General features: G+C 32.9%; 1 protein-coding gene across 1 annotated transcript in view; it reads left to right on the plus strand.

The window, feature by feature from the left end:
* The window catches only part of Dnah7 (dynein axonemal heavy chain 7), a 289014-nt gene that overhangs the window by 235958 nt on the left and 40210 nt on the right, over positions 1-12846 (plus strand). The window contains exons 51-53 of the mRNA XM_077110312.1: positions 4950-5076; positions 6017-6211; positions 7747-7839. Of these exons, the coding sequence (XP_076966427.1) occupies positions 4950-5076; positions 6017-6211; positions 7747-7839 (415 nt within the window). The remainder of the gene's footprint in view (positions 1-4949; positions 5077-6016; positions 6212-7746; positions 7840-12846) is intronic.

A 12846-nucleotide genomic window follows, 5' to 3' on the forward strand; every position in this document is an offset into this window, starting at 1 on the left:
TAAGACATGTTTTAAATAGGGCTCAACATGAAATTATTTTTTGAGTAAAAATAATAATAATTACAACTTTGCCCTTGATCATTATGAACCTTGGTAGTTGGTTTCTTTGTGGTTCACACACACAGGGAAACTCAATTGAATAGTTACCGCTCACAGTAAATAATTATTATTTTTTTTAAATCATAAGTGCTAATCTCATTTAAATCTGAATAGAATTCCTTTTATTTATCATGGTAGAGGTCTGAAATTTTGAGTGCTCAGACTGAGCAACATTTTTGCCAGTATCATTCATTACTTTTCAAGTGTGAATATTAAACTAATAAAGGTATACAGCTGGCACATTGGACTTGTCAAAAAAATTTCATGACAAAGAGAAGAGAAAAAGGGAGTTATTTCTCAGGAATAAATGCATGATAGTAGTTTCAAGTTCATTTTAACATAATGATACTTGAAAATGTTTAGGTTATTTCTCTATTTCTTCCAGTTCCTGAAATATTCAATTTTAGCAAGGATTACTGTAATAAAGAAAAAAAAAACTTTTAGGTGATCTTTCTTTTAAAAGTTTCAGGCTGTTTGCATTATAAGTTATTTAATGAAGCATGCATGTTTGGTTTGCATAGTAGATTCCACAGGATTTAAAAAATTCCCAGTCCTTACTACAGTATAGTATACATGGTAACCATATAGTAAATGATGTTCTGCCTTTCATTGGGATTCCTAATTTCAACCTGGCTTAAAATAATAACCATCAGAATGTTATACTGTAACTAGTATAAACCCTTACTATTTATAGGAGAATAGAGAAGAAAATTTTGTTGATTTATCATTTAAAGAAATGTTTTTGTATAAGGTTTAAAAATTAGAACAAGTTTGTGCTTTAATTTTTTTTTTTTTTTTTTTTTTGAGGAGTGGGGGTGGTTTACTGGGATTGAATCCAGGAATGTTTAACCACTGAGCTGCATCCCCAGCCCTTTTTAGTTTTTGAGACAAGATTTTGTTAAGTTGCTTAGGGCTTTGCTAAGTTACTGAGGCTGGCCTCAAACTTGCCATCCTCCTGCCTCAGCCTCCTGAGTCATTGGGTTTATAGGCATGTGCCACCGCTCCTGATCAAGTCTGTACTTTTAAAATAGCTCTTGTTCCTTTATTTGTTCTTGCTTTATCAAAGTAAAGCTCATCCAAGATATGGCATCTTTTTCTTCATAACTGTGGTAGAGTCCTTTAAGAGTTAAAGAAAGCCAACTCCTTTTACCCAAATAGGAGATTTCGATATAATCTAGAAAACATAGACGGCATTTTCTTTTGCAGTCAAACTCTTTGAATTATGTAATTTAGATCCTTTAATTCAGAAATAATAAAAATCATATGCATGACTCTAGAAAATGTAAAGGACAATTCTGGAACCAAGTACTAATAAAGAAATTATATTTTAAAACCTTACTGAAGTATTAATGTATCTATGGAAATGTTCAGAAATCAGAAGTATTTACCCTATGAATTTTCAAAAGTGAGCACACCTGTGAAACCAGCACCCAGCTCCAGACACTGAACCTTATCAACAGCCCAAGAATTCCTCTCTGGTCCACTTCTAGCCACAGACTTCCCTCCCCCAAGGTTACCACTGTCCCAACTTCAGCTCTGTGAATTACGTTTGCCTGCTTTAGAAGTTCATATAAAATGGGCTTGCTGTGTGTGCTCTTCTGTGTCTGTCATTTTGCACTCAATATTATGTTTGTGAAATTTATGCATATTGTTGTATGTAGTGCAGTGTTTTGTCCTCTTTCATTGTTAACTAGTTCTCCATTGTGTGACTTGTTGGAGAAATGTAATTAAAATCTAAATCTTCTCCTGACCCAGGCAGAAATTCTCTCCACAAAGGTAGTAGACAAAAAAAACAGCTTTATTGCTGAATAAGCATTAAACCAGAATGTGATACATGTTACAGGCAAACTGCAGAGAGATTGTGAAGACAGAAAGAAATTTTACCCCCTTTATTGCTAGCCAAGTAGATACAACTCATAATGTCACACTTAGTTCATCCTAACTCTTCTTGCTAATTGAGGTGACCATCTGTGTTAGCAAATTAGCTTTATCTAGAGGCAAAACAAACTTTTCCTATCTATAGGATTGGAGGTAATTTTGCAATTTGGAGCAAGATGCCCACTAATGTTGGGCTCCTGCCCTTCCCTGGCATATTTACATTTCAAAGAAGTAAAGCAGACAAAGGCTTTCTAAAAAAATTATATACATTTTTCAAAGATAGGAGAAAATAATTACAATTGAAGGTGCTCTATGGCAAAGGAGGGAAGAGGAATCTCATTTTCAACAAGAGAATTAGGCCTGTTATTTTAAATTTTTGTTTGTCCTAAAATTCTACCCCAGAGTATTTATCCATTCTTCTTTGAGGACATTTACTTCTAGTTTAAGGCTATTTTGAGCTTTGTTGCCTTGAGCCTTCTCCTCTGTGGGTTTGGTGCAGGTGTGCCACATCTTTTGTAGGTACATATCCTGGCATGGAACTTAGGATCAAAGGACTTGGGTGTATTTCCTTTCAGTCAATACTGCAGAACAGTATTCCAAAGCAGCCACACCAAGAGAGATTCTTTAGACCGTCCTGTTAATCCCCATCCTTTCTCTGTTCCGAAAAATAAAAGTTTCCAATTAAGAAACCAGCTGCCAGATCAAAAATAAAAGAGAATGAGTTTTTATAGGAACGATATGTTTATCTGCCAATCATTGATAGACATTGGATAATAGCTGGACTGTAGTCATTTATTGGATCATAGATATACCAAAAGCCCAGAGAGAATGTGTCCATTAATACTAGCCTATAAATTTGTTTTAGAATCTTAATATTATCCCAAAGATATATAAATTTATTTCATTTTATTTGTTTTCTAGTGTTAATTATTCATAATGATTATTTAAGTATGGCATCAATAATATGTTATGACTATTAGGGTAGATACTGTGAAATTTCCGTAAGTAAATTGAATTATCTGGGTTTTTTAAAAATTTAGTACATTAGAATTTATGTATCAGAATAAATAATTAGCAAGGAAAAAACCACAGAAACAACAACAAAGTTTTGTTATTAGGGGCCAAACTGAGATCTCTCTCTCTCTATGTATACACACACACACACACACACACACACACACACACAGTGCAGTTTTTTCTTTTCCTTCCACTTCTATCAAGATAATTTTTCCATGTTATTAAATAGTTTTTTGAAGCATTTTTAGTAGCTGTACAATATACCATTTTAGGAATGTTCCACAATTAAGACTTATATATAGTCCCTAGCTTTTGTATTATATATAATGCTGTGGTCTCTAGCTTTTGTATTATATATAATGCTGCAGTAAATATAAACATCTACATTATTATTTTCCTTAGGCTAAAATCCCAAAATTAGGACAAAGAAATTTAATTTTTTCCAGAAAATATGAATTTCTTTACTGGAAAGTTATTCAAATATACAACTTCATCAGAGAAACATGAATGATATCACTGTGTCACTCCCAGCATTGAATGAATATTTTTAATATTTTCCCAATGGAATAGGTTATTAAAATATCATATTTTAATCTGCACTTTGTCACTAGGAGGATTAAGCTTGAGATTCTAATATGATTGACCTTTATAATTTTCCTTTGATCTTCTGGTTTACAAGAATTTCTTAGAGTGCAGAGATTTTTCTTTTATTCTAGAAAGACCAACTCTGAGTCACCTGTACTAATTATACTGTTCCAGGTGAGACAAATTAAATGCCATGCATGAAAAGGCCTATTAGCATAACAATAGGAACAGGAATAAGAATTCAACTATATTACCACAACTATTTTCAAGGCCTTCTCCACCAAACCCTTTTTCAGGATTCTCAGCTAGAAATAATATAGGTGCATAATTTATCTTATTAATTTGTTGTCATTGTTTTATGGGAATGCTGGCAGGTGATAAAATAAATAAGGAAATAGGCAGGTAAGAAAAAATAAAAAAGAAAATACAATGAGAGTGAGTAACAGTATAGGGTATCAGTCTGAAAATGGCTAAGTTCTGGTCTTAGCAGTAATATTTTTGTAAACACTTTAAGAAATACCAGTATAATTTTGCTTAAGCATAATCAAACTATGTTGATTTTTCCTTCAAATAATTGATCTGCTTAGAAAATTTAGGTTCTTATTTATATTAGTCATCAGCTCCTTATAAATATTTTAGCTATTTTAAATATTTAGCTAAATATTTTGGCTAACAAATATTTTAGCTAACTATTCTTTCCTATTATAAGTTTATACTTATGTAATAAATATTTTTAAAATTTGATTTCAATAATTTATTTCCTTTGACAATTAAGTTAAAATTCATAAAATGTCATATTAATTTTTAAGAATTATTACAGATACAGATCACAAAGTAGCCATCAGTTTGGAAATATTATAATTATTCATATCCATGTTTTGTCTGTATGGCTAATAAAAAATCATAATCAAGTTGTGATTTCTCTAGATTTTATGGATTTATTAACAGAATATCATAAATAATAGCAAACCTGCTGTTAATTATTTAACAAAGAAATTATTAATTTAATTGTGCTCATTTAACATTTATTATAAAATATTTCAAAGTATCTGCATTATCAAGGTCATATTTTACCCCAGAAATGGTTTGTAGTTAAAAATAGCCTACAAACCTTTTAATGTAATAGATTAATATACCATGCACTGGCTTTTTCCCAAAAGGAAGATGAAATTTCTACTGAGGTGTTTCTACACTGTGTGACTCTCAAATTGGTGCACTTGCTGAAGACACTTGATTGCTTGGAAGTAATTGACCAGAAAGTTTATTAAAAGAACATACATCTAAATGGCTTATAATGGGTTTTTTTAAGAGTGTTTTTTTTTTTAAGTGTAACGTATTTTTATTTATTCACTTTTCCATGTACTCCTCAGGCTACAGATTCTCAGGGATCACTTCACTTACTCACTGTATGTTAATGTCTGCCGGTCTCTCTTTGAAAAGGATAAGCTGCTCTTCTCCTTTTGTCTCACTGTGAATCTACAGATCCATGATCGTGTGGTCAGTACTGCTTTAGTCCTAAGAACAACAACACCATAATATTAACATGGATTTATTAATTTACTAATTTGTATGGAAATATATATGAAAAGATTGTAGGTAGGTTTAAATGATGCTAATTTTTATTTAAAGCAAGGCATTACCACAAGGCAGTTTATTCACACAGGTGAAATACAAATTAAACACAGTTCATTATGTTACTATCACTTAAATTTTTATGTTTTAGTTTAAAATAAGTCTGTTTCTATTAGAATCCTAGATAATAATGCATATAAATTTACTACATATGTTTATGTATTTCTACCATGTTATAGAGTACATGGTAATATTTTTAAAATCATGTGCAAGTTAGTCAAATCTAACCATTTGAGCATAATAGTATCTTACATAAATTTTTGTTATCTTTTAAAGCTATTCATTTAAAATATAGGAAGCACCTTTTAAAATGGAAAAGAAGTATAAAGTCACTACTTTATACAAATATATGTTCAAGATTTATTGATTTTCTATGGTAACATATTGGTTGAATTCTCAAAGAGTAATGATTTTGTTCTTTGCATTTCTTGCCAAAGTTTTGTATATTTTGTGTAAAATAATTAAAAATATGGCAGATGGATAATTTTCTACCTTTCTACAATGTATAGACCAATAGAACTCTTAAGCATTCATTTGAAAGTACATATATTAAAATAGAATATATTCAAATTTTCATGTTTAAATTATTTCTGGAAAAAGCAATTGAAAAGTAGCTATTTAAAATGAAACTATTTTGAAAACTGTTTATAATGGATATTTTGTTTACTCTTGGCTAAATAATGAGCTGTGTTAAGCTTCACAATTTCATTGGGACTATATATGAAACTTATAAATAAATATTCAGCTCTTTTAAAATGTAAACTGATTAATGATTAATTCATTCATGGTGCTTTGTTTTCTAAAGATCAATAAAACTGAGTGGAGATTTCTGCTAACTGGTGGCATTGGACTGGATAACCCTCATGCCAACCCTTGTACATGGCTCCCTCAAAAGTCCTGGGATGAGATATGTCGATTAGATGACTTGCCTTCTTTCAAAGCAATTCGGAAAGAGTTTATGCGCTTAAAGGATGGCTGGAAAAGAGTATATGATAGTTTGGTATGTTTTAACCCTCTTGTTTATTTCAAAGTTTTTAAATGGAGAAAATAATGTTAAATAGTGTATCTTATCTTTGCATAAAAGCAATATTTAAATCAGCTTTAAACAACTGGTTAGATATTAAAATACAAGCTTTGATTTATATTACCCTCACCTTTCTAAGTCAATGGTTTTATTAAACTTCCATTCAGTCTCAGAAATGTATGCAAATGTAGGAGCTGCATGGTCTTAAAATATTTTGGTTGAATTTCCATTCCAAGTTTTTATTCATTATCAAATTAGATTTTGATAATCATAAGAGCAGATAAACTGAAATTTTATCAAACATGCTAGCTGTGGTGGCACACACCTGTAGTCTCAGTTACTCAGGAGGCTGGGTGGGGGGTCACTTGAGCCCATAAGTTTGAGATCAGTTGGGGCAAATAGCAAGACAACGGTTTCCAAAAAAAAAGCCACTTCCCACCCCACACACAAATAGCTGTTTGATTATATATTCTGAAGGCAGAACACAAGCTAATAAATACTTTTTGTCATTTGAGGAAAAGGGAGAGCTACTAGTTTAAAAATATTTTCCTAAGACCTTATCTTGCTAATTAGAGCCTATTATTACACTTGACACATGCCCATAAAACAGTTTCCTTTCTGAGATATGTAGCAATTGTTGCTTTTCCTCAGTTTTTCTTAAGTACATGGACTAGTATTTTCTAATTCCCAGTTAATTTTTTCTATTCCTTGGTTTCTATTCTTTTGACTATTTGCTTTCCTTTTTATATACTATGGCAAGAGCTCTGGGGAAAGTTGGTGGAGAAGAGAAAGATAGGTGGAAAATTTTTTTAATCGTGTTTATTTTATTTGTCGCCTATTATAAATGATAGTGAGAGTATATCTACACATGACTTTACATATTTATAATGGATCTAGTTTGGATTTCTCCTTGGTAATAGTAAGATGTTTCCTAGAAACAAGTGTTTTTGCTGATACTCTTTTCTAAGTTAAAATTTTATTAACTGTCTGAAGCATAGAGATTGATGATTTGAGAAACCACATAGCCTATCCTGAAGTTTCAAAAACACACATTGCCAGGTGTAGTGGCGCCCACCTCTAATTCCAGTGGCTGGAGAGGCAGGTGGATCGTGAGTTCAAAGCCAGCCTCAGCAGCTCAGTGAAAATAGGGCTGTTTCTAAATAAAAATACAAAATAGAGCTGAGAATGTGGCTCAGGGGTCAAGTGCCCCTGAGTTCAATCCCTGGTACTGCACCCCCTCAAAAAAAAAAAAAAAAAAAAAAGCACCACACACACACATGTTGACTTTAATCTATTTAGTTTGTGTCCTTGTTTTGAGTCCTTCAGGATGTTTTTAATTTTCTTATTATTTATTTCATAACTTTGCCCCAACTTTAATAAAATAATGAAATTCACACAAGCATGTTTTCACTTATTCATTATACATATTCTCTAAAAATTGGTTTATGTCAAAATACCTGCTTTTTATACAAAATCTTGAGCATTAAATTATATATGCATTGTACTTACAGGAACCACACCACGAGGTTTTCCCTGAAGAGTGGGAAGAAAAAGCAAATGAGTTTCAAAGGATGCTGATCATCCGATGCTTGAGGCCAGATAAGGTAAACCTGGTCTTTGAAAGAAGCTCTGTGGTTCCTGCCTCTCCTCTCTGCACAGTCCAGCCAAATGTGTATTTCCTTTAGTAATCATGGAGGAGGGGGAGTCTGAAAATATTCCGCTTCCTTTTAATGTAGCCATTTTTCAAAAAGTTTGTGTGTTTATTAAAATCATTCTAAGTGATTAATTAGCTTACATTTTTTTAGTTTTATTTATTTCATGACTCTTCTTTATATCTCATGTTTCCCATACTTCATAATCTTCTCCGTTTACATGTTATAGTCTCATTTTTTCTCATTTTATTTATTACTTTGGGGAAATTAGTCAATGGCATTAACATCAAGTTACTATACTAGTTTTTTTAGATGCCTTGAATTACTCTCTCTCTCTCTGTACACACACACACACACACACACACACACACACACACATATACATATATGTATATACATATATACATATATGTAATGAATATATATATAGTCAGCCTTTAAAAAGCAAGTCAAATGTTATTTTTAAAAATTATGCTTAGTGAAGCTAGTCAATCCCTAAAAAACAAATACCAAATGTCTTCTTTGATATAATGAGAGCAACTAAGAACACAGCAGGAAGGAAGAGCAGGAAGAAAAGATTAACATTAAACAGAGACATGAGGTGGGAGGGAAAGGGAGAGAAAAGGGAAATTGCATGGAAATGAAAGGAGACCCTCATTGTTATACAAAATTACATATAAGAGGTTGTGAGGGGAATGGGAAAATAAACAAGGAGAGAAATGAATTACAGAAGATGGGGTAGAGAGAGAAGATGGGAGGGGGGATAGTAGAGGATAGGAAAGGTAGCAGAATACAATAGTTACTAATAGGGCATTATGTAAAAATGTGGATGTGTAACCGATGTGATTCTGCAATCTGTATTTCGGGTAAAAATGGGAGTTCATAACCCACTTGAATCTAATGTATGAAATATGATATGTCAAGAGCTTTGTAATGTTTTGAACAACCAATAAAAAAAGATATTCATCATTGTTGATGACAAAGGAAAATATCAATAATGTTACTTTTAATTTCTTTAAATCATAAACTATATAACCAAAAAACCAGGAAATGGATTTGTATAGGATACTCATCTATATCCTTCTTTGTATTATAGTCTATATAAAATATATTCACCTTAATATATTGACCATATCACAGAGTAAGATACTAGTATACTCTGAAAAATATGAACTACAGATACATTGGGAAATTTTTGAGAACATATCCTAATTGTCCATTGATATTCTACAAAAGCTTTACATAATTATTTCAAAACTTACTGTATTTATAACTTGAATTAGGAAATATCAGGTATTTCCTCCATTCTAACCACAATAACAAAACAGAACATAAATGGTAAAAATACTATAGTTTAAAAAATGTTTTTGTATACCTCCGTGATAGCATGGCATAGAGATGTTTTTTTCCTCTTGGAGCCACAGTCTGCTCAGTGAATACACCTTGTTCTTACATGGGTTGGCAATCTGTTCTTAGCCAGGGCCCAAGTATCCATTCAGCTCAGTGGGCCCATGATACTTTTAGGTGATCCATGAATAAAATTTATTTTAAAACAGAATATTTTCTGCAATGTGTATTAAATTTGTCTTTATACAAAAACATCTGTAAAATATAATTTTTATTTTTTTTTAATGGAGGATGGAGCCCACGAAGTATCTAGGGCCCATGAAAGTCAAAATGCTGTCCTGCTCTTAGGAGCTGGAAGGAAACAATCCCAGAATTTGATGTTCATTTTGAACCCAGTGAAATATCTTATCCCTTGATGGCCTTACCTTTTTTAAAAAAGAATTTTCACTAAAACTTTAGTGGTAAGCTTCACTTTAATACTTCACTTTAAGTATTAAATATGGGAGAAAAATAAAATGCTTCAAACCTGCTTAACATGATTTTCCTCTATAATTTACCTTTTATTAACATTTTCAGTTTTTTACTTTGTTTTCCAACCTAAAGACTATTACACCAAAATGGCTTAATATGTACCATTGACCTTTCCTCCTCAATATTTGAAAAACAAGCTTCAGTTCATGATTTATGTTGTTTGATTAAAAGTGATTAATGAAGCCGGGTGCTATAGCGCACATCTGTAATCCCTGCAGTTTAGGAGGCTGAGACAAGAGAATCGCTAGTTTAGAGCCAGCCTCAGCAATGGCGAAGTGCTAAGCAACCCAGTGAGACCCTGTCTCTAAATAAAATGCAGAATAGGGCTGGGGATGTGATTCAGTGGCCAGGTGCCCCTGAGTTCAGTCCCTAGTACCCCACCCCAAAAAAGTGATTAATGAGCCACTTCCTGTTGTCAGTTTCATCTACAAATATCTCTTCCCCAGTTTTACATTTTAAAAAACTTGACAGTTTAATCTGAAAATATATTGAGCTAGCAAGGAGAATAAGTATTACCTTCCATATTTAGTCTCTTCTCAAAGTATACCAGAGGGAATTTGAGTTGAGGTTTTGTTGGTGTTTGGGTTTTTTTGGGGGGGCGGGGTGGGGGTCTGTATGCTGTTTGTTTGTTTGCTTTTAAATCAGTGGAGGTCAAACTTGTTTTCATAACTTCTGTCAGCTGTTCCACTCAATACTTCAGCATCCTGTCTTATAACATTTTTTGTATGTATTCAAAAATCTCCCATAGAGTTTTCCCCTTATCCTTGGATAGGTGGCTGAGCATGTAGACTAATGCTACTTACCAGTGTTTCTAGCTCAGTTCTCCTCTCCCTCAGTGCCCACTTGAGTTCAGGGATTGTGGCCATAGACTTCAATATTGGCCAATGAAATATGAACACAAGTGTTAGGGCAGAAGCATGTGACTTCCATGTGAGAATCTTCAGTGCACTCTCCCTGCCATCAAAATTGTAGAATGATGTGTTGATGTGTAAGTGCTAAAAGCAGGCTTGATGGCTGAGCCAACTGACAAAGAGGTAGCTCCTACAAACCCAGATGTCTGCAGGGCCAAGAAACAAGCTTCTGTTGTGTTAAACCATTTCAACTAGGAAACAACTACAACTAAACACCTACAGCTACACTCAGTCTATCTTAAGTGACATAATTACTTAGTATACCATCGCACTCGTGTCCTTAATATAAACATAATTGTTAGAATGCCATTATATTATCCAGCAACTTCAAACCCTTTATGCTTAGTGTTAACATGTGCTCCAATTTCTAGTGGTGAAGTGATGATTTTGGAATCTATATAATATAAAATGATATTTGGCTATAAGCCTTTTAAAGGGATAGTTTCCCACACAAAATGGTATTATATCAGGGAAAGAAGTAGTGGTGTAGAGGCTAATATTTAAGCTGGTAGTCTATAGATTATATTGCTTTGCTGTCTCTTAAGTCAAAAGATAATAGATATGCCCACCAGGCAAATTGGCAATTGATTGATCTCTGGCTTACAGTAGATTTTGTCAGTATACTCTTTTGGAGTGGGTCTCCTTTCCATTTCTCTCTCCTCAACCCAACCCAACTCAGCAGTGAGAAGCCACAAATGCCAAGCTCTCTAATTCTCAAGTTTGGGAAAACATGAACGATTCTCACTAAATCACCAGTAGGAAAAATGAAGTGGTCTTGCACTTTCCTTTAAAATCAAACAGTTTATAGTGTTTTAATGACAAAAGAAACATATCAAGTGGATAAATACTGACATGTGAAATGTTTTGAGCTCATTTACAAAATGACAAGCTTCTAGCCATGGTTCTGTCTTCCTGGAATGTAAACAAAAAGCAAATTAATCAGCTTTCAATAAGAAACTTGTCAAATATAAGTTAATATGTTTCTCTGACCCCAGATAAATCCTGTAGGAATTTGCAACACACAGAAAAGCACACATAGAAGATCACAAACCTCATTTCTGCCTTTGGGAAGATGGTTGCCTAAATTAGTCTGTAATTTTTGTTACTGACAGATTTCATTATACCAATCTAATGCTGGCATAATCAGATTGCATGAGACCCAGTTCTATTACCTTGCAAACTGAATAGCTAGCAGTGCTTTATTGGCCTTGGGAACTAACAGTTCAGTCTTGGTAGAAAGTAAATTTTGTTCATTTTTAACATTATAAGTGCAACAGTGCAATTTGTCTCTGCTGGCTTTCAGTGAGTATCCCTTACTTGATTCTCGAGAGCTGACAGACAGAAGAAGCACTTCATCATGTCACCTATGCTTGCCTACGCACAGTGCCTATTTTTTAATCTATGAGAAAAGACCAGCTATAGGAGAAAAAAATAATAAAGAGAAAGACAAGGACAAAGCCTGGCCAGGCTATTAGAATAATTTTAATATTCCTGCAATAGCTTGGCATCTGTGATAATTCAAAATATTTGGAACATGAACAAACTTTATCTAGAAATAAAACATTATGTATAAATGAATTTATTATTGATTTTTTTGTTTAGAAATTCTGTAACTAGAACCCTTACCCTTATAAAAGTAAGCATCTTGATTTTTTTATTCATTTGTTCATTCAAAAGATACCAATTTTGCATGAACAATACATCTTGTTAAGTAAGTCCTTGCTTTCTCAGCATTTATAAATATGTTTTCACTCATCCATACCTTTTCCATACTTGAGGGGATCTAGGAAGATATTGGGACAAATTAAAAAGTCTAATTTAAATTTGGGATATTTCTCTCATAGTTCTCAGCTTCCGACATCAATCACGTACGTAGCACAAACACATGCAAACACGGGACTGACTTTTTAAAGGCAATGTGAAAATCACTAATTTTTACTTAGAAACCCAAAATAAAATAGATATTCCAAAAGACATGCAACTGGAGTTTGAAGATACTTATAAATTTTTCCAGAGGAGGCTATCTTTTTAAGTTACTTGGCCACTTGCTCCTGCAGTTTTCTCCAAGTTGAAAAAAAAATTGCAGCTAGTTTAATTGCTAACCCAACTTGGGAGTGTTGTGTGTTCACAGAATTCCATCCTTGGATATGAGCCAGTATTCATTTGGAGT

The sequence above is a fragment of the Callospermophilus lateralis genome, chromosome 9 (assembly GCF_048772815.1).
Source record: "Callospermophilus lateralis isolate mCalLat2 chromosome 9, mCalLat2.hap1, whole genome shotgun sequence".
NCBI classification, from domain to species: Eukaryota; Metazoa; Chordata; class Mammalia; order Rodentia; family Sciuridae; genus Callospermophilus; species Callospermophilus lateralis.